General features: G+C 40.4%; 2 protein-coding genes across 6 annotated transcripts in view; one reads left to right on the top strand and one right to left on the bottom strand.

Moving 5' to 3' along the window:
- Positions 1-11,144, top strand: part of LOC110953519 (myomegalin) — a 51,995-nt gene extending 40,851 nt beyond the window's left edge. For 3 of the 5 annotated variants that reach the window (XM_022197572.2, XM_022197569.2, XM_022197568.2), the window contains 13 exons: positions 412-669; positions 855-986; positions 1,075-1,191; positions 1,268-1,475; positions 1,608-1,729; positions 2,934-3,170; positions 3,295-3,396; positions 3,608-3,825; positions 3,910-4,053; positions 4,147-4,285; positions 4,640-4,686; positions 4,866-4,920; positions 7,843-11,144. In XM_022197572.2, coding sequence (XP_022053264.2) covers positions 412-669; positions 855-986; positions 1,075-1,191; positions 1,268-1,475; positions 1,608-1,729; positions 2,934-3,170; positions 3,295-3,396; positions 3,608-3,825; positions 3,910-4,053; positions 4,147-4,285; positions 4,640-4,686; positions 4,866-4,920; positions 7,843-7,982 — 1,919 coding nt within the window. In that variant the 3' untranslated portion in view covers positions 7,983-11,144. The remainder of the gene's footprint in view (positions 1-411; positions 670-854; positions 987-1,074; positions 1,192-1,267; positions 1,476-1,607; positions 1,730-2,933; positions 3,171-3,294; positions 3,397-3,607; positions 3,826-3,909; positions 4,054-4,146; positions 4,286-4,639; positions 4,687-4,865; positions 4,921-7,842) is intronic. The other 2 variants (XM_022197570.2, XM_022197571.2) reach the window with 2 other exon arrangements.
- On the bottom strand, positions 11,003-21,376 carry prkab2 (protein kinase, AMP-activated, beta 2 non-catalytic subunit). Its single transcript, XM_022197564.2, has 8 exons — positions 21,239-21,376; positions 17,891-18,073; positions 17,632-17,789; positions 17,354-17,447; positions 16,847-16,961; positions 16,101-16,234; positions 15,915-15,983; positions 11,003-13,700 (listed from the first exon to the last, which is right to left on the bottom strand). The coding sequence occupies exons 2-8, from the start codon at positions 18,047-18,049 to the stop codon at positions 13,623-13,625; spliced, it is 807 nt and encodes a 268-aa protein (XP_022053256.1). The 5' UTR covers positions 18,050-18,073; positions 21,239-21,376; the 3' UTR covers positions 11,003-13,622.
- Between the last annotated feature and the right edge of the window lie 954 nt (positions 21,377-22,330).

Raw genomic sequence — 22,330 nt, 5'->3', positions numbered from 1 at the left:
CAGAGGTACGGAGCCCACAGACGGCTGCAAAGCATCGAAAAAAAATCTGGTTTTCTTTATTTCACTCATCCTTCATGTCCTTTATGTGACACTTCCTGTCATTCTCCTCCAGCCCTCCTCAGTGCACCTGTCTCCTCCCTCTCTGTCCCCTCTGGCCCTGACGTCTGGGGTTACGAAGTCACTTCTGACCCCCGGCCCAGGGCCCTGTCTGTGATCGCTGTTCGCCCAGAGCTGGACACGCTATACAAACAGATGAATGAGCAGAACAGGGGTGAGGGGCCAGGGAGTGTGCAGTGTGTGGAGAAAAAGCCTGTTTCTACTTTCTCAGTTGTAAATTAATTTCCTCTGCTGTACTGCGAGTGTTTTCGCGTCATGTTTACCTGTCTCTTCCCGTTGTGCGTGTGGTTACAGGCTTTACAGTCCCCCATGACAAGACACTGTTCACCGTCTCACCTGGTGCCCACAACCAGCATGACCTCTCAAGCTACAGCCAGCTATCCCATCATGCCTTTCAACAATACCAGCTGGGTGGCATCCCTGAAGGCCACTCGTTGAACTCTGACTCAGGTCTGATGACAGGAGGGCCTTTGTGGGATGTGGAGAACTTGGTTCAGCCAGCTGGAGGCTATTCTGGATCATCGGGGCACCAACCAGGGAGCAGCCAAGCAGGTGAGAACGAACTATCATGATATTATCCTATATAATGTTTAACATTACAGACCAACAACATCCATGAAGTGTTTTTCACATATTTTGAAGATGTAACCCACACTTATTTGAAAATCCTAGAACAAGCAGTCTCAGTAGAGTCGGTGAATATTACAATATATTGATGTATTATTGTTTGTCTCTAGGGGTAAATTTGATAGAGGAGCACCTACGGGAGGTGAGGTGTCTCCGTCAGCGCCTGGAGGAGTCAATTAGGACCAATGAGAGACTCCGACAGCAGCTGGAAGAGAAACTGGCCACCACTGGGCGTGATGGAGGTGTGGTTACCTCTTACACTTGAGTTACACCAAAAAGCAACAGTTCTTTCTTTGTAAGAAATTACATGATGTCGATTTTTTTGTCCAGGAGCCCCAACAAACATCTATATTCAGGGACTGGACACAGTCACTCAACTGTCCAATGAGATCAGAGTCCTGAAGGAGGAAAACCTGGGTCTGCAGTCACGGCTGCAAGCCAGCACAGGTACAGTACTTCACTTTAAACCTAACAGACAATGAAAGGATGTCGATTTAGGGGATATTTATGTGACTCTCTTTAGTCTCTCCATTTCCTTTAGACTCTAATGAGGAAGTGGTGCAGCTGCGGGAGGCCGTCTTCACAGCCCGGGCCCGACTGAAGCAATCAGAGCTGGAAGCTGAGCAGTGGAAGGAAGAGCTAAGACGTCTTCAGGCTCACAGTCAGGAACAAGGGCAGCAGATTCACACACTGAGGCAGGAGAGACAGGCTGGTCAGGAGAAAACCAACAGGTTGGTGTGTCTGAATTGTGTCCAGCTTCAACCAGATCATCACTGGCTTTCAGATAGAAGCTATTTCTGAATGTGTGTTTACATGTTTGCTCTCTGATTATAATTTCTTATAATGCATGTTTGCTTTTTCAGGCTCCAGCACGAAGTTTCTCTGCTGCAGCAGCAGCTGTGTGAGAGCAGAGAACTCATCCACTCTCTGCAGAGTGAACTGCATGTTTATGATCGAGTGTGTTCCAGCACAAAGGCCAACAAAGGTCAGTCTATTCATTGTCAACCAGATGCGCACAATATATGAATTTCTTTAAATATAAAAACATACCCTCCTGTTGTCTTCATTTATGGGCACCAAAAAATAGTGTTGCCTTGTCTGAAAAAAATCTAAAACTTTCAGCAAAAACAAAATCCCCACAGTTCTGAAAATTTGCAAAAACTTCAGGAAGAAAATTCCAATAATTCCTTAAAAGTTTCTGTTAAAAGTTTTATTTAGAAAATAAGAAAAATCCCCCAAATTAGGCAAAAAAAAATCAGAATTTCGCTTTTTTGGTTGATTTTTTGTGAACGTTCTTAAGAAGCTTTTTTTCCCACCCAAAAAAAATTCAAAAATGTTGAAAATGTGGGCATCAGAAATGTCACTGTGAAAATAAATGTTTTAAATCACATTTTCAAACTGTGATACGGGTCAAATTTGACCCATAGGGCGACAGGAGGGTTAAAGTCACAATGTGCAGTTTTTCTGTAGAATTCCTTACTTTGGCACCATCTGCTGGCAGATGAACGGATAGAAATTCAGGATTGAAGTAAACCGACCCCTCAGTTATTTTGAGTTTGAAAGGTGATCTAATTACAAATTCTACACATATATACCCAGGTTTTCACAGCAAACTAAATCAAAGCTTTAACCCTCTTGTTTTCACACAGTTATTTTCACTGTAATATAAAATCCTCCCTTTCTATGGAAACAACACAACCACTGCTAGAAGTAGAGAGAATGTAAAAATACCTTTTATGCAGTATTACAAATTTTTTTTATTTTTTTTAAAGTGTAATTTCTCTGATTATAACATTAAATTAAATGCACAACATTTTCAAAGTGGCAGTAAGTGTTGCCAATACTGGAAAAAAATAGTGGCAGTAAAAAGCAAACTTTATTGTTTAATTTTTTAAATGTGACTCGTAGAATTAAGTGATTTTGTTTAAATATCACAACATTAAGCTTCAGATTTTAAGTTTTCGATGGAGCAGTACTTCACAGATGAGTGGTGGAAAGTCAAAAATGAATTGACTCTTTCAGTTTTTGCAATTTCTGGCTGATAAATGTTGTCACTTTGGCCATTTTTTTGTACAGATAACATTTCTTTGAAACCTGCTGGAAAATTTGGGGATTTAGAAAGTTAATGCACACTGTGTTAGCAGAGGCATGTCCATCATTCTCCAGCTATTGTGTTTTTTTACCTTCAGGGTATCTGTGTGAGGTCCCAGGTCTACCGGTGGAGCTGGGCGAGCTGCTGGGGGAGGTGAGGAGTCTGCGGGCCCAGCTGCAGAACAGCGTCCAGGAGAACAGCGCCCTCAAACAGCTGGAGCTCCATAAACAGCTGGAACAGAAGCTGGGTGTCGGGTCGCCTCGGACTCCTTCTCTCTCCGCCCTCACTGCCAGTCCTCAGAGAGAAAACTTCTACAGGCGACAGCTGCTTCATGGTGAGTCAGAAACCTGTGAACATGACCCCGGCGTACTACAACTGAAATGTCTGAGAGGCTCGGTGTGCTGTGGTGTGGTTTGCTGTGTATCCAAGCCTGGTTTGTGTATCTGTGTGCTCCACAGACCCAGCTCCATCTCCACCAGTCAGGGACATTGGTCTGTTTAACTGTGGATCTCCTGGTCCTCCATACTCAGACCTGGATGACAGCCATAGCACTGCCAATGGTGTGACTTTAACTGCAACTTCATCACTGCTTCTTAATCTAAGTTTTACTTGTTGGCTTGTTATAAAGAGAAAGGAATGCCTTGTAACAGTAATAACATCTTGTTTTGATTGTAATGTGACCTCATAGTTTAACCACTAAACACAACACGGTTCATAATTATAAAAAAGAAGTCCTTCCAAACTACATTCCAGCTCTTTTATCTCCAACAGACCCTCTTGATCCGCACTCTGAACTCGAGGGAGAGGCTCCTGACGGATCCTTTGCGAACCGTAATGGTCGCCACGCCATCGGTCATGTGGATGATTTCAGTGCTTTGCAGCAGCAGGTTCTGGAAGGCCGGAGTCTCATCCAGCGCATGGAGGCAACCCTGCAGGCCTGCCTCGGCCCACCGCTGCTGGAGGACAGCCAGAGACAGAGCAGCGAGCTGGTCTGTTACCAGTGTCCGAACATCAGCAATGACAAATGATAGTAAAAGCAATAACTCACGCATCTAACTGAGCTCTGTTGGCAGGGTCTGGACTATTCATGTGTGAAGAGTCTTGTGTCCAACACCAAGACTCTGAGGCAGATCCTGGAGGAGGCGATGTCTCTGCTGAAGATGTTCTGGAGAGCAGCTCTTCCGAACTCTGACCCCTCCATCCAGAACCTTAAGAAGGTTTGAAGAACACGATATGACATTGAATGACATCACACGGCTTCAGTTGAACACTTTACGTTGAACTAAATCTCAACATATGTATGTTTATAGGAGCAGTGTATGCAAGAGGAGATCTTGTCCCTGAAGCTGCGAATTTCTGAGCAGGAGGAGGTTCTTAAAGGGACGATACAAAGACTGAGGAGCACCAGCCGCACCAAGGAGAGCATGGAGCACTTCATAGTCAACCAGCGTGAGTGTTTCTGAGTGTGCGAGGGTGAAAAAAATGTAAGAGGGATGAGTGTTAAACAAATGACCGAGTAAGGTAAGACAGAAAGAGAGATTCTCAGCAGACAACACTGCATGTCCCTTCTTGGAACTGAGAAACTTGATCTTGGGGTTTAGACAGGAACTATAAACTTTGTGATTTGTCACGTCTCAGGCTGAATACACAGACCTCTGATGATATTACATAAACACACAAGATTGCCTCGCGTATCTCAGGTACTCAGGCAACAAAAAAAAAAAAGGCGTTTTTACTCATTTGAGCTTCTGTAGTAACATATGAAAGTCATGCAGCAACAATATTTTTTTTTTTGCTTTTCAGTGTCAAGGACTCGTGATGTGCTGAAAAAAGCGAGGACAAATTTAGAGGTAAGCAGCTTACATATTCTAAATCTGTGTTCATATTCCATAGGTTCTATGTTGATCAGGATTATACTGTATGTTGTGATGTCTCTCGTGTCCCAGATGTCTGTTGTAAATTCTCCACCGTTGGCTTTTCTGTCTCACTTGTTCCTTCGTCCTTAATTTGTCTCCTTCACAACCTCCAGAAGAATGAGCTGAGACTTTCCTCTCTAAGCTCCTCCTCTTCCTCTCCTTATGCTGGTAATTGTCTGACATCGTGCGGCCTTGCACAGAGGTAGCTGCTGCCCCAGGTGGTCTTTTACATTACCTGGCTGTATAATTTAACCCTCCTAAACTAGGAGTTAAAATAAATGCGATTCTGTAATCTGAGGCAGCTTTTACCTTCGTGTGGATTTTTGCCTTGTCTAATCCTGTGAACATCACTGCTTTTCCATCTCGTCTAACAGCGACATCCGTCTTGGTTTTTACTTTGAGTGTATTATTATTATTATTATTATTATTAGATGGCATGCTACTATTGTGGAGCAGAACACAAGCTAACCACTCAGATAGAGCTCCATGAAATAATGTCATGATACCACTCTTTGCCTTTCTCCTGATGAAGTGTGGTTAAAAGATTGATAAAATCACCTTGCTTCCTGCACAAGACACTGTTATAACCACAAAGTGTGTATTAACAGATCTAGATATTCTTCTGCAAGTATCCCTCGTGTTGTCCTGCGGGTCAAATTGACCCGTTTTAAAGTTTAAGGAGAAATAAAACGTATTTTCACAGTGAAACTTCTGATGTCCACATTTTCAACATTTTTTTTATGTTGGAAAAAAAGAAATGTTAAAAATGTTTCTTAAGAATATTCACAAAAAAATCAACCAAAATTCGCTGGATTTTGGTTGATTTTTTTGTGAATTTTCTTAAATAAAATATTAGAAGTTTTACTGATATATCTATAATCACTTTAGATATTTTTAGGATTTTTTGGAAGATTTTTACAAATTTTTTGTTTCGTCATCTCGTTTTGAAGTTTGAAAATGTGGAAAAAAAAATATTTTCACAGTGAAATTTCTGATGTCCACATTTTCAACATTTTTGGGAAATTTTTTAACATTTTTTGGTGAAAAAACAAATTAAAAAAATCATTTAAGAACATTCACAAAAAATCAACCACGTTTTACAGATATATATGTAATCAGTTTAGATATTTTTAGGGTTTATTGGAAGATTTTTACTCATTTTTGAAAATATTTACAAGAATTTTCTGGCCAAATTTTGTTCATTATTTTGTGAATTTTCTTAAATAAAATATTAGAAGTTTTACTGATGGTGGAAAAAAATGTTTCTTTAAGAACATTCATGAATGAATGTTCTTAAAGAAAATATTAGAAATTTTCCTGATATATATATGGAATCATTTTTGATATTTTTAGGATTATTTTGGAAGATTTTTACTCGCTTTATGAAAATATTTGACAAGAGTTTCCTTGCCAAATTTGGTGGATTTTTAAAAAAGCAAACTTTTAGTGGAAACTTTTAAGGAATTATTGAATTTTCTTCCTGAAGGTTTTGCAAATTTTCAGAAATTTGAGGAATTTTTTTGCTCAATTTCGGGATTTTTTTTCAGATGAGGAAACAATATTTTTTGGCGCCTGTAAATGAGGACAACAGGAGGGATATTCTGCGCTTGTAAACGCCTGTATTTTTAGACCAACGCTGGTTGAATAGAGGCTCTAAAAGGCCACAAGTTGTCCCTGAAGCCACAACACTAACCCTAAATTACATACACACCCATTTACTGTTTACTTCCAACACGTCTCCTGTATTATGGCTGAGTCTATTTACAGCTTCAGACCCCCGACAGCGAGGCCAAAATAACCGCCTGCAGCATAGTTTCCATTCTGTATGGTTGCTGTCACAGTATCGCTGAAGGATGTACGCACAAACTAGTGACCGCTTTAGGAAAGTTCAGACTGCTGACCTTTAGGCTGAGGAGCGAGTGGTGCAATAAACACCAGGATTCATCCACAACACACATCGTAGTAGACAGCAGAAACACTGCAAATGAGTGTGTGTCTGTGTGACTTATTCTTTAATCACTCATACTCGGCTTTTCATCTGCAAAGTGTTGTGTTTTGGGAATTTTATTACGACTAACGCTTTGCACAGCAGACTTCTTCTCGCCGTGGTTGTTTTTACATGAATACTGTGACATTTTGAGAAACACATGGGTTCGCCTTGTTGCTGAGAGTTAGATGAGAGGATTGATATAGGTAACATTTCTGGCTAAATGCAAAAAAAATATTTGACGAATGAGACAGGAGACAATTAGCCTAGCTTAGCATAAAGACTAGAAGCAAAGGGAAACTGCTAGCATCGACCTCATACAAGCACATGCAATAATGTGGGTTATTACTTACATAGAAAGAAAGAAAGAAAATATTCTTTTAAAAATTTAAAAAATATATAAAAATTGTAAATATTTTCAAAAAATGAATAAAATTCTTCCAAAAAAGTCCTAAAAATATCTTAAGTGATTCCGTATATATCAGTAAAATGTCGAATATTTTCTTTAAGCCCATTCACAAAAATCAACCAAAATCCAGCAAATTTTGCTGGTTTTTGGTTGATTTTTTCCCTGAATGTTCCTAAAGAAACCTTCTTTTAACATTTCTTTTTTCCATCAAAAAATGTTCAAAAAATTCCGAAAAAAAATTGAAAATGTGGAAGTTGTCACTTTGAAAACATGTTTTTCCCACATTTTCAAGCTGTAAACAGGTCAATTTGACCCGCAGGATGACAGGAGGGTTAAAACAAGATCATTTCAAGATTGTTTGACTTAAGATATTTACAATGCATTATCTTAAAACAAATCCCTCTATCTTGCTGAAATGTCTCTTGCTAAGTGAATTTATCTTAAATCAAGCGGGATGAGGCATTTTAACTAAAAATAAGACCAATAGACTTTTTTTGCAGTGTTAGGCCGAGGCAGGACAGCTGTTTGACCGTTTCTGCTTTATATTAACCTACAGACATAAGACTGGTGTCAATCTTCTCATCTAACCCTTGCTAAGAAGGCAAACAAGCGTGTTCCCTAAAATGTCAAACTATTCCATATAACTCCCCAGGATTGTTGAATAATAACTTCCATCTCGTTCTCCAAAATCCAGCTGAGGAATCCGGAGGTGCTGCAAGAGAGCGGCCTGCTGATCACGGTTTCCTGAAGACCAGCGGTGCTTCTGGAGGCGCTGGAGCTGCAGCCAATCAGCGTCCAGCAGCAAGGAAGCGCAGCAGCCAATGCCTGCTTTAGACTTTTAAAAGAACCAGCCTCAACGCTACCACCTCTGACCTCTATGCTGAAACAGCCAAGACTGACCCTCCTGCCCGTCCCTCACCAGCCTCCCCCTGTCCCATCCAACGTCCCAAAGCTCCGCCTGTAACCCCGTTCCACCCTCCTCTCCTCCAGGCAACATGTGCACAGTGTAATCTGCACCTTGAGCCTTACCAACTCCCGACACTCTCTCCCCTGTTTCTGACTCTCTCTCCCCCACCGCCACACTTATTATTGTCTTTGAGTGACTGTCAGTAGGTTGCCTTGTCATGTGTGTGACAGAAGAAGGTATTTGAAATGTGCCTCTGGTGGTTTCAGTGATGAGCGTCCTACTGATGGAACTGGTTGAAGATGCCCTCAGATGCAGATCTAAAACTAGTAGGTTTGAAGTTTTTATCACAGAAGGTTGTATTTTTAGAAGTTTGGGCGAAAAAGTAACATTGGAAACTTTAAAAATTCATCCAAAAGTTCTCGAATGCAGCCTTCCATCTGCATCTAAGGGCATCCTCTCCTGAGAACCAGACAGCCTGTGGACGGAGAAGATGTTCATGCATGTTGAAAATGGTATGTGAAAGGAATTCTGCACACATGTACACACACATACATGTGTGTGATTGAGCACAGCTCACTCAAAGACAGTCTCAACTCTGACTGCCACAGAAATGCAAGTTTACTTTTCGTGGCCCTTTTATTAACAAGGACATCTTTTTGCAAACGCAATGCAAAGAAACCGACACCTACCAACAATTACACACAGTGGAGGAATGTACAGTAGGTAGGTGATCCCTGCTAAGTAGTCATGCACTAGCTGTATCTGTGTTTGTGGAGGGAGGCGTCTGGATGAGCCATTAGCCAAGCGTTATTAATAACAGAAAAAAAAAAAAAGCCAGAGGAAGGTTCCATTAATGTCTCAAAAAGTCCTCCTCTTTAAGGTCCCAATGGATGCTTTATTGGCATTAAACTGCAAACTTAAATTAATCCTCCTGTTGTCCTCATTTACGAGCCCCAAAAATATTGTTCCCTTGTCTGAAAAAAATCCAAAAATTCAGCAAAAAAATTCCCCAAATTTCTGAAAATTTGCAAAACCTTCAGGAAGAAAATTCCAAAAATTCCTGAAAAGTTTCCCTTAAAAGTTTCATTTAAAAAAAAAAAATCCTGCAAATTGGCAAGACAATTCTTGTAAATATTTCCAAAAGATGAGTAAAAATCTTGCAAAAAAATCCTAAAATATCTAAAGTGATTACATATATTTCGGTAAAACTTCTAATATTTTCTTTAAGAACATTGACAAAAAAAATCAACCAAAATCCAGCGAATTTCGCTGGATTTTGGTTGATTTTTTTTGGTCAATGTTCTTAAAAATTGTTTTTTTAACATTTCTTTTTTTCCAACAAACATTCAAAAATGTTGAAAATGTGGCCATCAGAAATTTCACTGTGAAAATATATTTTTTTTTCCACATTTTCCAACTTTTAAATCGCGTCAACTTGACCTGCAGGACAACACGAGGGTTAAAGACGTAGAAGCTGGGTCTATCCGTGCGGTTGATTTTGATTCACAAGCTTTGTGTTCACGACAATATGTACAAAGAGGTTCAAGTACTCAAATGGAACCAGACTAAACACGCGTACTCACTCCTCTGTAGGAGTTCTCATACGAGCATGTGCAATAATGATGTTTCTTGAATGCTGCACCGGGTTATTATTTCTTTGCGTGACACTGGATTATTATTCACACTCATACTAATGTTAGGACACAGCCAGTGTTGCGGTTCTACTTTTTTTTCTTGAGTGTTGATGCATGACAGAGATTGTAAAATGGTAAAAAAAATCGAAGCTATGGAACAGAGGAGTGCCAATACTTGCCAAAGTTTGAACTTTGAACTCTCTGACTTGCCTTATCCATGCGAATGACAAAACCCCGGTCGGATCAGACCGCAGGGTTGCCACGGTGTCTTTTTTTTAAAGGCCCTTCAGAACCACAGAGACGGTAACCGTTAGACAGCTGGTTCAGTTTATTCAAAGTGCGACAGAAATTAGCTCCTTTTTTTGGACCAAAACTCTGCAAAGTGGATTTTTCCCACAGTGCCATATGCTAGTGTCTTTTTGTTATTTCTCTTGGTTCAGGCCATCTCAGCATTCCCACGGCAATGGCAATATGGATTATTAAATCCGTACAGATGATACAAACTTTGGCAGGTTGCTGGTTGGGTTATCGTTCCATAATTCACTCATTTAGAGCAGACCGACCTTACGGTTAATGTGTGTTTTCCAGCTGTACATTTGCCATTTCTTTGCTGTAAATAACCTGCTTTTCTGTATGAACTTCACTTGTGTGTGAGTGTCCATGTGTGTGAAAACATCCAACATTTGCTTTTTGCAAAGTTGATTATCTGGGTAGCTGTGCAATAGCTTGATATCTTTTATTTTGATGTTAAACATCGTTGTATTACGAGTCCATTTGCTTCATTCACGTCCTGCTGTGTATGGTTCATATGCAGTGTATGTTAGAGGAATTAGTCACATAGACTGTCTGATAAGTAACCACAAACTATGCCTTCATCATATTTAAGACACTGATCACATCATCCACCTATAACAAAGCTCTGATTAGTATTTGCTTCGCTTGCCTTTAAATTTAGCTGGAGAGCCTCTTCAGTCTGCTCTCAGTGGTAGAAATGGCCTTGAACAAGCGTCTACCTGAGTTCTGCCAAATGAGGTTTTGTTTGCGCTTGAGTCTTCAGAAAAAGGACAAAAGTTGCCAAGTATTTCGATGAGTAAAAAGTTAAAGGGAAAATTTTTAAGGAAATTGTGTACTATAAAAAAAAGCCAATGACTGGAAAGATTGTGAAACGTTGACTTCACAGAGCACCTTGTTAGAGCGTAAACAAAGCCTTTTTGCTATTTGTATTTAAGAAGGGAATCAAACGTCGGTTTGAACCAACGTGTTGTTGACTTGCATATGTATATAGTGCTATCAGATTGGTGCAGCTTTTCTTCTGAGTTTGTGCATAATGAACTAGAAAGCCGATACAGGACTCGTATGGATCCTGTCTCTGATGACAGCTAACCGTGTGTTGTGTTGGCAAAAGTATTATCGCTGAAGGATTTTGAGAATGAATTAATAAAACACTTCAAATGAGCCTGTGGTTTCACTGTTTACTCCGCTATTTACTGGTGCCAAATCCATTAGAGGAACATCAGAACAGGCCAGTGGTGGAGGAAGTAGTAAAGAGATAGTTAAGTAAAAGTACTAATGCAACACATCACTACACTATGTTTTTTTTTTTGTTTTTTGTACTTGAATCCTTAATCATGAGCCCAGAAGAGTGATTTTGATCCAGAATACAGGTTATGAGCTTCAGAACAGAAGACAACCAGACAGGAAGTAGGACCAACACGTCCTCTCTTTATTTGCAAACAAGTAAACCCTTGTACAGTGAATCTTCACACTGCTTCTGCAAAGCATTTTAAAACATTCACAAAACCGCTGTAAAATTCAAGTTTTGGTTTTAGCCTTGAAACTCCTTGTCCGAGCCACTTTTCATGTCCATAATCCCTTATCATATCTGTACGTTTTAAAAATTCTTTGGACAAAACGGCACAGCGAGGCTGAACATTCACAAAATACTTTCAGGTTGTCTAGTTGAACACCAACAGGATTAATGAAAGCCCCTTTATACGCCTGTAGAGTGCATCAACTGTGAGCATATACTGTCCTGTAAGTGAAGAAGACTCAACAGCACGCTTTCAAGTGACAACAACAACATAAAACCATCACACCAAAAAATACAGAATGGTTTCCATGAATACACACGTGAGCAAACTTTGTACAACATTTAAATTCATGGCAGCTGTTCACCCTCATAGCCCTATAATTTATCTGGTAATGTGCCTCTGATCACTTTTTGAGGTGTGTGCTGTCATTCATCTTCTAAACTACAACTACATTCTGTAAATGCGTCCATATTTCGTCACAAGCTGCAGACATTCAGTGCATGCAAAGCAGCAGCGAGTTGAAACTGTTTAAGTGTACAGGCCTCTGTGTGTAGCTATCTACATGACAGATAAATACAGTACATTTCTGTTTGATCAGCTGATCTCAATACAGATGCAGACGCACGAAGCACAGCAAGTTCACCAGATCTAAAAGTGTAAATTAGAGCCTGTAGTCCAGAGAAGCTACAGTACCAGAGTTGTCTGCTGCATAGTTAAAAGCTTACATCAACACTCCTGCTCACACAACGGTAAAGTGCTCACAAACTTACATCAAGATAAAGGCAACAGCAGAACTAAACACTGAGCTTAAACACTGAGCTTTGAACACCAGTTTCCCTGTTGAAGCAGCACTCTGTCTATAGTGACCGTTACATTAACAAAGCTGAAACCAACAACTTCCATTGTAGTTCAGTTCATGGGGCAGATTCCACTGGGAGAAAAATAAAGAGCCCATATTGTGCTATTTGGGGTTTCGAAAGTGTACAGTGTAGCTGCATTTTTCTGCATGTGAATGCCCGATTCCAAACCGAGTCATTCTCCCCCCACAGAAAACAGTTTATCACCACTCAAAATGCTTCGTTTGAGGTCTGAGCTTTTCTCCTGTTACTTGTCTACATCATCCCGCAACACCAAAGGTTTGGTGCGCCTTCAAAACGTCCAGCTGCCTCATATTCTGCTTTTACTTCTTCACTATTATTGTTCCTCCCAGTCATGCATCCCTGTACTGAAAGATCTTGGGTTATGGCAAGTCACAGTCATTACCTTGCTTTTGTCAGACCAATCAGACCAGATTGGGATTTTCAGCAGAGGGGCCTTTAAGAGGTGCTGCAGCAATGTACAGTATTAAAAAAAAAAAGTATTTGAACATTAAAGTTTGTAAACATACCCTAGCAGGCCCAAAAATAAAATTAAAATGTGTATAATATGGGCTCTTTAACTTGTGTAATAAGCAATGTGAACACTGAAGAACAGGACATCAAGCTTCAGGGTCTACCAACAGGCAAAATTCAGTCCTTTTTTTTTTACAGCACATTATTGCACTTTAAGTTCAAGCAAGTCTGGTGCCCTCTTCAGCACCTCGACCATAAATACAGGCCAGATTAAGTTATTCTGCACTCAAGTCAATTAGTTTAAAAACTGAACAGAATCAGAGACGATGTGACAACACAACACGTATCAAAGTCAAACTGTTGCTCCACACCAGTAACACTTAAAATCCCACAGCTCCTCTACCGTACGGGGCCAAACATGATGTGGATGTGCACCACAAAAATATATTTTTTAACACCAACATGAATATAATCGCAAGGTGCACCAAACACTTAAATACACACAGTGATTTAGTCAGTCTCTTGTCGATCTGTTGACGTCACAGGTAAAAGCCACAGGATGATTGTCGTCTCTCACACACACACTTCACTACTTTTGTTCAGAGCCCTATGTAGTCAGAAGTGGAACCTCTTTAAAACCCAGACCTCAGCCACAGCCGCTGGCCTTCAGCTCTCCTGTAAACTTGTTTCAGTGCAAGATTTGGCTAAATGTGATGACACACACGCACAAAAACCAGCAGAAGACAAACATGCTGCTCTCTAAAAGCACTGTGGAGCACCCAGGTTGAGGTTTAAATAGGCTTGTAAAGCAGAGAAGTGACGTATTTCTTCTTGTATCTGTGAGTCGCGCTCAGCACCATTACCCCGTCCTACAGAGATGAAAAGACAACACAAAGACAAGCTGCTATAAGTGAGATCTACATCCATAGAGCAAATAAAAACAGATGCTCACAATTTTGATAATGCCAACTAGTCCGCATATAGTATAAAAGAGAATAACAATCATAATAATATTTGTATATTAGCATATTCAGCACAGTGTTTCTGAACACAATTTGACAAGAAGACGTTAAAAGTAGTGCTGATCAACGATTAAAATTTTTAACCCTCCTGTTGTCCTCATTTACGGGCACTAAAAAATATTGTTTCCTTGTCTGAAAAAAAATCCTAAAATTCTGCAAAAAATTCCTCAAATTTCTGAAAATTTGCAAAACTTTCAGGAAGAAAATTTAATAATTCCTTAAAAGTTTCCCTTAAACGTTTTTTTTAATCCACCAAATTTAGCAAGAAAATTCTTGCAATTATTTTCAAAAAAATGAGTAAAAATCTTCCAAAAAATCCTAAAAAATATCTAAAATGATTCCATATATATCAGGAAAATTTCTAGTATTTTCTTTAAGAACATTCACAAAAAAAAATCAACCAAAATCCAGCGAAATTCACTAGATTTTGGTTGATTTTGAAAAGAAACTTTTTCTTCCCACCAAAAAATGCTCAAACATTTCCCAAGAATGTTGAAAATGTCGACATCTGAAGTTTCACAGTGAAATTATTTTTCTCCACATTTTCAAACTTTAAAGTTACTTTGACCTGCAGCATGACAAGAAGGTTAATTTAATCATTTTTATTTTGAATGATCTCATTGCTAGAAGTCTATTCTGCACTTTTATTTTAAAAGTATTGCTATATGAACAAAAATGCAATCGCATTTGGTTTGTTAAAAACTTTAAACAAATGAAACGCTTTTGAACAGCAGTCTTCCCTTTACACAGTAGCAGTTAAAATCTCAATTCAAACATTACTGTAATCAAATCAAACCAAATTTAATTGTCATGGCAAGGGCCTCAACTTTTTATCTTTTTTGTTATAGAAAAACAAGTTACCCTCAGAGTCCAGATCATAACATTGTAACAGGAAGCTTCCCAGCAACAGCAAGCTAACATTTATACATCTGTAATCTTACTTTTTTTCTTAACAGGAACAGGCAGACACATTTTTCTTTATCAGGGAGCAGCAGAAACAGTTTATGTTCAGGAGCAGCTGTCCCTGTTAGAGTGAGGTGAAGTGGTCCAACACAAACTGTGACAGAAGACTTTTTATTCTTTAGTCAATGTTTGCACTTCTTTTTCTTTTTTTCCTTTTTTCGGCTTTAATATATAGGACAGAGAGAGAGAGACAGGAAACGCGGGGAAAAGAGCAAATAGCTGGTATATATCGTCACACACACAAAAAAAAACCTTCCAGTGATGCAGGATGAGGCTCATACGTTGCGGTCCTAGGAACGTTCCTCAGATTGACATCTTCCACAATGCTAATCAGAAAACAGTTTATAGATAACTACTTCGCTGTGGCATTTGTTTGCTTTTCTTGTTTTAGTTTATCTCTACTTCTCAACCAGTCTGCTGAATCCTCCCTCCACTGTTAGTTTGGGTGAGACGCCCATCCTGAGTCCTGATCAACATCCAGCCCTCCTGCCACCCATGGTTTGTCTGTTTATTCAGAGCCAATGAGCAATGGACTTTCACAATAATAGTAATTTAAAAAAAAAAACTGAAACAGTTGTCGATGTTAATTAATAACGCCTTAACTTGCCCAGCTCTGCTTAAGTGAGAGATTTTTTCTGTGACACTAAAGCCAGCCATCTGCTGTGTAACTAGGAAACATCTGGCCAATCATGTTGTTGCACTGTGTAATATGATGAAACAGTAGAAGTAAAAGCTGTAAGGAAAAAGCTTCTTAAACCTTATTTTGCGCCAAAGTTTTCAAGCATTTTTATAAGATTTGACTTTTTTTTTTGTCATGACAATAAATGAAAATGCAGTTATGACCTGAAATAACTGCAGGGGGCTGCCTATAAGGACTGTGGTTTAATCGCTCCAATAAAATAAAAGGTAACATTTATTGGAAGAAATGATAAGCAAAATAATTAAAATGATGGATAAATACAAAACTTTAAATAAGCTCTTAAACTACTGAAGATAATAGCGGATGAAACCACCGATAACATAAAAGTAAAAATGTCACATACTCCGTCGATCACATCTGCAAATTATGGGAAAGAGTCCTTCTGTCAGTGAACCTACCTTTATTGAAAGAGCGTAAAGGTGGTTTAGCATGACATGGTTGGGTTCAGGCAGCAGGGCAGGGTCACACTGTCAACAGATAGAACAAACCACAGAGAGAACAGTCAGAGACAACAAACACCAGGCATGTCAGGGATCACAGAGCATCAATGTGAAATGTAAACTGTGAAAGGTGGGGACACTGACAGATATATTGGTGTCCTTGTTGAGAATGACTTGAAGCAGGTGAGGCGGGAGTATCGGTGGAGCTTTGAAGTGCTCCTCAGGTCTGAAGACATACTGCTCCTGCCCGTATGGACCCGGAGGAGAGCTGGACAGATCTGTGAAGACGCAACAGGCTCAGTTACACTACTGACACTTCTACGCATGTGAACTGCTGCTTATGATTTGATAGCTGCAGACTAATCTAAAGCTTTCATTCCTCCAGTGAACCATAAAACTTGCTAGCAGTTTTAAAATGCATGTTGTCTTTAAAAAAACAGCAAAAACCAAAATAACATCAGAGCCACAAACAGAAGGACTCAGTGGGTTATTAATGTTCTGACGGTCATCGACCTACTCGTCTGTGACGTTCTGTCTGACAATTTTGCCAAAAAAAAGCAGTTTGCTCCAACAAGGCTCTGTAAAAACAAAAGATCCCGCCATCTGTAGCAACACTGGGAAGCCATTCAGGGGCAAACAACCGTCATGTGACATAAATTCAAGGACTCTTTAGGAGAACTGCAAGTTGTGTTCACACACAGCAGACAGGAGACATGTATGGTACCAAATTCAAATAAAATACTAATAAAATATCTGTACAGTCTCTGTTTAATCTCAGTATCAGTGACACCTGTGGCCACTTGGGAAAATGTTGGATGTTTAATCCAGGCTTTTACATCACTGATGACATTTATTTGTCTGAACAAAAAGCAGAGCAACAGCAGTCTGACCTGATGTGTCGGAGCACTCCAGAGAGTCGACCTGTAGGGCGTCAAACACCTCAAAGTCGGACTTCTTCACCTGGATCAGGTTGTTGATGGTGCCAAGCTGACTGGTTACCACCGGCTACAAAAAAAAAAAAAAAAAAAAAAAGCAACAATCCCAGAGGTAAGGATCAAGCATTTGTATGAAACTGCACACATCTCACTGGGTTTATAAAGAGGTTTAGAGAACAACACTGTGAGTGAAACCACTTTCACACAGTTACTGCAGAAGCCCTTCACACAGCACAGCTTTTAAAGTTCTTATATGTTTTTTTGCTGGCTAAAGTCTACTAGTATGACACATCACAGTTTGGATGGATGGATGCCATTTAAGTTTTATTTTTTATACCATCATAGAGGTTTGCAACAATGAGTAAGTTGAATTTGACCGTTCACATCCAGGGAATACTTTCAGCTTTCGTGTGCATGCTCATGAAAATGGCAAAAATGGAAATAATATTAACACTGCTGTACCTCTGAGGGATCATTGACCCACTGCCCATCTACAAAAAACTTGTACTGGTGCTCTCCTTCAGGCAGGTCCAGAATTGCAACAAAGTCATTGTGGCTTTGGAGAGAGAAAGAGAAAGGGTATTGGTGCAACATCAGGATGATAATCTGCAACCCTACAACTTCCACTCATGCTTGCAGTCAGCACAAAGTAGTAAATAGATTTACCAAAGGATTCACTCACACAAGAAATTAAATAGAAGAATGTAATTAAATTTGCGACAAAAAAAAATTGTGTTTACCTCTTATTTAGTGGTATTTTTGTGCTCCAGTTATTGAAGGAGCCGGCTATGTAGACCTCCTTCCCCCCTCCAGCCCAGCGGATCACAGTGGGTCGAGCCTGAGGGCCAGTTTTAACCAGGTCATCCAGATCTGGCGTGAATTCTTTCTCTCCTGATGCCTGGAAGCAAAAAATATGCAAATGTCAGCTGCAAGCCATTTTGCGAGTAACTGTTTGAAATCTAAGGATGTTATGGGACATCTGTAGATCAGTATGTGTACCTTGGAATCTGGTCCGTGGGTGTTGAAGATGTTGGGGTCGTCTGTGCTGTCCACCATCTTGCTGCTTTGCTCTTGGTCTTTGTGACTCCCGCTGCTGTCTGAGCGGTGGGCCTTGCCTCCATGACGATCTCCAGACACCCTGTCGCTTGTGTTACCCATAATGCCTCACTATGTACGGTGTCACTAGGGAAAAAAGGACATCTTATATGTCTTACAAGTACCTGGGTGTTCAATCGATCAAGTGCCATGCCGTTCAGCGTAGGCGATCATTTCTCTCCAGCTCCTCCGATCTTTTGCTCTCTGAACTGTGACGTTGCCCGTTCCATGTGTCACCATGATGTCAGTCCTTCTATCATTTTCATTCTCTGTCTGCCTCGTCCTCTCTTCCCATTAATTTTTCCAGTTGTGACAATATATTCCAGGGTCTCTTTCCTTAAGATGTGTCCAAAAAATCTTGCTTGCCGTTTCCTAATTTTGCTCAGTAGCGTATAATTTGTGTTTAGTGTTTTTAAAACATCTTCATTGGTTACTCTGTCCATGTAAGATATACGCAGCATGTGTCTGTAAAATCACATCTCTGTTGCTGTGATTTTGTTTGACATTTATTATTTATGTTCCAAGACTCACATCCGTACATCAGAACTGGTAGGATGTAACAGCTGAGCATCCTCATACAGATGCTAATTGCTATTTTCTTATTTGTCAGTATATTTTTCAATTTTGGAAATGCTGTTCTTGCCATTGCTATTATACAAAACTAATCCAGTAACTAGGGCGGTCCAACTCCTCAACTCATGAACCATAACACCTTGGCCCAGAGTTGCCGACCACTGGTTTAGGGGATATCACGGTTAATGCCACGGTCTGGTACAGATGCCACATTTTAAGCCAGTAGGCTACTTTTACCGCTGTTTGGACGAGATGCTACGGTTAATGTCACTCTTTTGGGGAGATGCCACTACTACTACTACTACTACTATCTGGATGGGGTTATCCGATTCTGTTGTTTGTCCGGTGACCGTATTAACCTGAACGAACTAGTGGTCGTTGCCCCTAGGGGCGCTAAAGACACTAGTTATTTCAGGGAAGAAACTGCTGCCAAATGCTGGCAGACTGGAGTAATGTGAAACAAATTCATCTTCAGTCAGGGGTGAAAGTAGTTTTAAATTCTTGCCGGAACTATTAGTCATAGTTCCGGACCATTCCGGCTTACTTTCACCCCATTCCGTCGATGCTAACCATTGTAAATCCTGTTGAAAGTTTTTCAGCCAATCACAAGAACGTGTGGAATTTCACGTGTAATTTATTGCTCGTCCCAGTCATAGACTGTATAAAGATCTGGTGGCGGAACGCAGTTCCGGTAAAAGATCTGCTGGCGGTACGCCGCTCTTCCACCGGTATCTATGGGTACGGCGGTACGCTGCCCGGCCTGCCTCCTATCCATAGATATCGACCGGAGTTCACTCAGCAGTACGTGAGTGCGCATGCGTGTCTACTTCCGTAACACAGCAATTGTTATGGCCAGTAGCAGCCAATAGCAAATATGTGCGCTTGATTTATTGCACTGGGACCAGGCGTAAACTAACCGTGACGTCACCCGTTGGTTTCAACGCCGAGAAAATGAAGCCCGGATTTTGCTACTTCCTGGTCGCCGTTTTGGATTTTTTGGAGCCAGTGACGTAAAAAGCGTCATCAAACAGGCTGGACCGGAGAGCAACTAGGGGCAGGATTGGCTGAGGACTCTCTTATCCCGCCCACATTTTACCGCAGAGGCTTCTGTTGCTGTCTATCAAGTATAGCCACGCCCCCTGGCTCAGCCAAATTTAACCATTTATTTAAAATTCAGTATTGATTTATTTTAAGATCGGCCACCTGATCTCTCATTTTGACCATGAAAACTAACGGGTAAAAAATCCTGAGCTGTAGAAAATCAGTCTATCAAATTTTATTTTTTCCAAAAATGAATTGGGGTCTATGGAGAAAAAGCTTTTTGGAGCCAACCCTAGCGGATGGCGTGATATTGCAATTTTTTGACACTTCTGGGTTGGCTTCAATTCTGGAGCCAGATGCTACGTCCACTATATATACAGTCTAAGGTACCGGCGTACCCATAGATACCGGTGGAAGAGCGGCGTACCGCCAGCAGATCTTTTCCCGGAACTGCGTTCTGCCACCAGATCTTTTGCCGGTACGCAGTTCCGGACCGTTCCGGCTTACTTTCACCCCTGGTGGCATCTCCCTCAGACAGCGGAATAAACCATGGCATCTCGCCCAAACAGCGGGAAAAGTACTGGCATTAACCATGGCATGTTCCCTAAACAGTGGCATTAACCGTGGCATCTCTGCTGGCATCTCCAGAGGCCACTGGAAATGCCGCTGCGGCAGTGGTATCTTGCCCAAACAGTGGCATTAACCGTGGCACCACGGTGGTGCCACAATAAGTGTCACTGCTCGCTGCCAGTGCCACAAATCGGACCTGCTGACTCTCTCTGTCACTTAATAAAGCAGCAGAATTAATGCCGTGCTGTTTTATTTTAAGTCTACTTTATTTCATGTCAGACCATCTGAACCAAGACAAACCTGTAGATATTATTGACAACAGATTACAAGCAGATAATCATTAAGATCAGTTACAGTGAATGACGGCCATACTTCCCTTGGCTTACCCCTCATGTATTATTAGTACAGCGTGATGACAATACATGACAGGCACATACTGAGGCTAGCCACAGTTTGTTGTGTCATCTATCATAATTTACATGGTCAACGGTTCATTTAAACCACATTTAATGTGACAAACAGCATCGTTAGCTCGGCGAGCAGCTGCCAGATCCATGCAAAGTGCTAAACGGCTTTCCAGAGAGGCTAAAGGGCTTATCAGCAGGCTAGACAGGTAAAGAAAGGCAACTGAAGTCTTGGCTGTTACTGTCTGTGAACCTGGACTGGCCAGAACAGATCAGACTACAACAACTGCTTAACTCTCATCGATCATCTGTCAGACTGCAGTAAACGCCCACTAGCTTAGCATCTTCACGATCAACAAGTCCGCACTTCCCAAACTAAATAATTGGTAAAATTACGCCACAAATGTATAGTTGTAATTGTCCATAGCTTGCTAGCTGTATCCTACCGTATCCCCGCTGGCAGTTCCGCTGTGTCCACTTCAGGTCACTTCGACAGCAGAATATTTTTAGCTGCTGCTTGCTGTTAAAGTTAGCTGGCTGCTAGCGGCGCTGTCTGAAAACTAACAAGTTGTTTGACGCATTTAAGACTCCAGTGTCGATTAATGCAAAGCGACAGAAACCACAGTTAATGACCCTGTAGGAACGATAAAACGAAGAAACTCACCGACAGCAGCTGGTTGTTCTGTCAGTGGTTTGTGAGTTAGCGGAGGGCCCTCCTCCGTGTGTCTGAGCCCACCTCTTCACAACTGCAGCGCCGTGGAGTCTCAAGTACGGCGAGCCGTGAGGACAAAACTGTGTTTGACAAGCTGCTATCAGCAGGGTGAAGCATGGGGTGAAGGACTACGAGGTCGTCTGTGGGAAAGTTTGGCCACAAATATATATAAAAAAATACACGTTTTTTTGAGGAAATACCGGATTAAAATATATTATTTTAGAGCAGAGTAAGTATAGGGCGACAGTTGTTCTGTTGTATCTAAACCGAATATGAATAGTAATATGGATAAAGATATTAACAATAAAATTAGTGCCTGTTATGAAAAAATTACTACTGTGGTAGATCAGAAAGAAATGTGATTTATTAGGTCGATTGAGGCTATATGACTGATCTTTTATTTTACACTGGAGAATTTTACTCTACTGCAATTAAAAGCTGATGGAACGAATTGTTTGTTCTTTTCTTCCTCTTCTGTTTTATCTGTTTCCTTACAGCACCAGGGCTGAAAAGAAACTGAGTACATCTATTGAAGTATTGTATCTAAGGACAATTTTGAGGGAATGTTCTTTCCTTGAGTATTTCCCCTTTTTTTGCATCATTGGGAAGTATTGTACTTCTACTATTGCACTACACAACATTTTAGTTTAGTTGTGAATAAAATAAATATTTTACACAGAGGATAAGTTATTAAGATACATTGTTAAAGATTAGACCAGTGGCTTCCATTTTTGTTTAGCTTCTGATATCTTACTCAGGGACTTATTTCAGATGCCATTAATAATTCCAACAGATAGTGATGATTACCCAATGATATTGTTTAAATTATCTAATTTCTCACAAAAAACATAAGATTAGTGAAAAATTACAAAAAACTGAATTTAGTTTTATGTTTCAGAACTTTATTTTTCTTTTTTCCTCTCCCCATTTTTCATCTGAGCCCATTAATCTGCAGTCCTTGTATATAAAACTGTACATCAAGTGATTCAAACTAGCACCTGCAGCAGCTACAACAGTAGCATGCTGCTGAAACACATCGTCATG

Source organism: Acanthochromis polyacanthus, chromosome 9, assembly GCF_021347895.1.
Source record: "Acanthochromis polyacanthus isolate Apoly-LR-REF ecotype Palm Island chromosome 9, KAUST_Apoly_ChrSc, whole genome shotgun sequence".
Classification (NCBI taxonomy): Eukaryota; Metazoa; Chordata; class Actinopteri; family Pomacentridae; genus Acanthochromis; species Acanthochromis polyacanthus.
The sequence above is the reverse complement of the archived record's forward strand: the minus strand, read 5'-3'. Positions and strand labels throughout refer to the sequence as shown.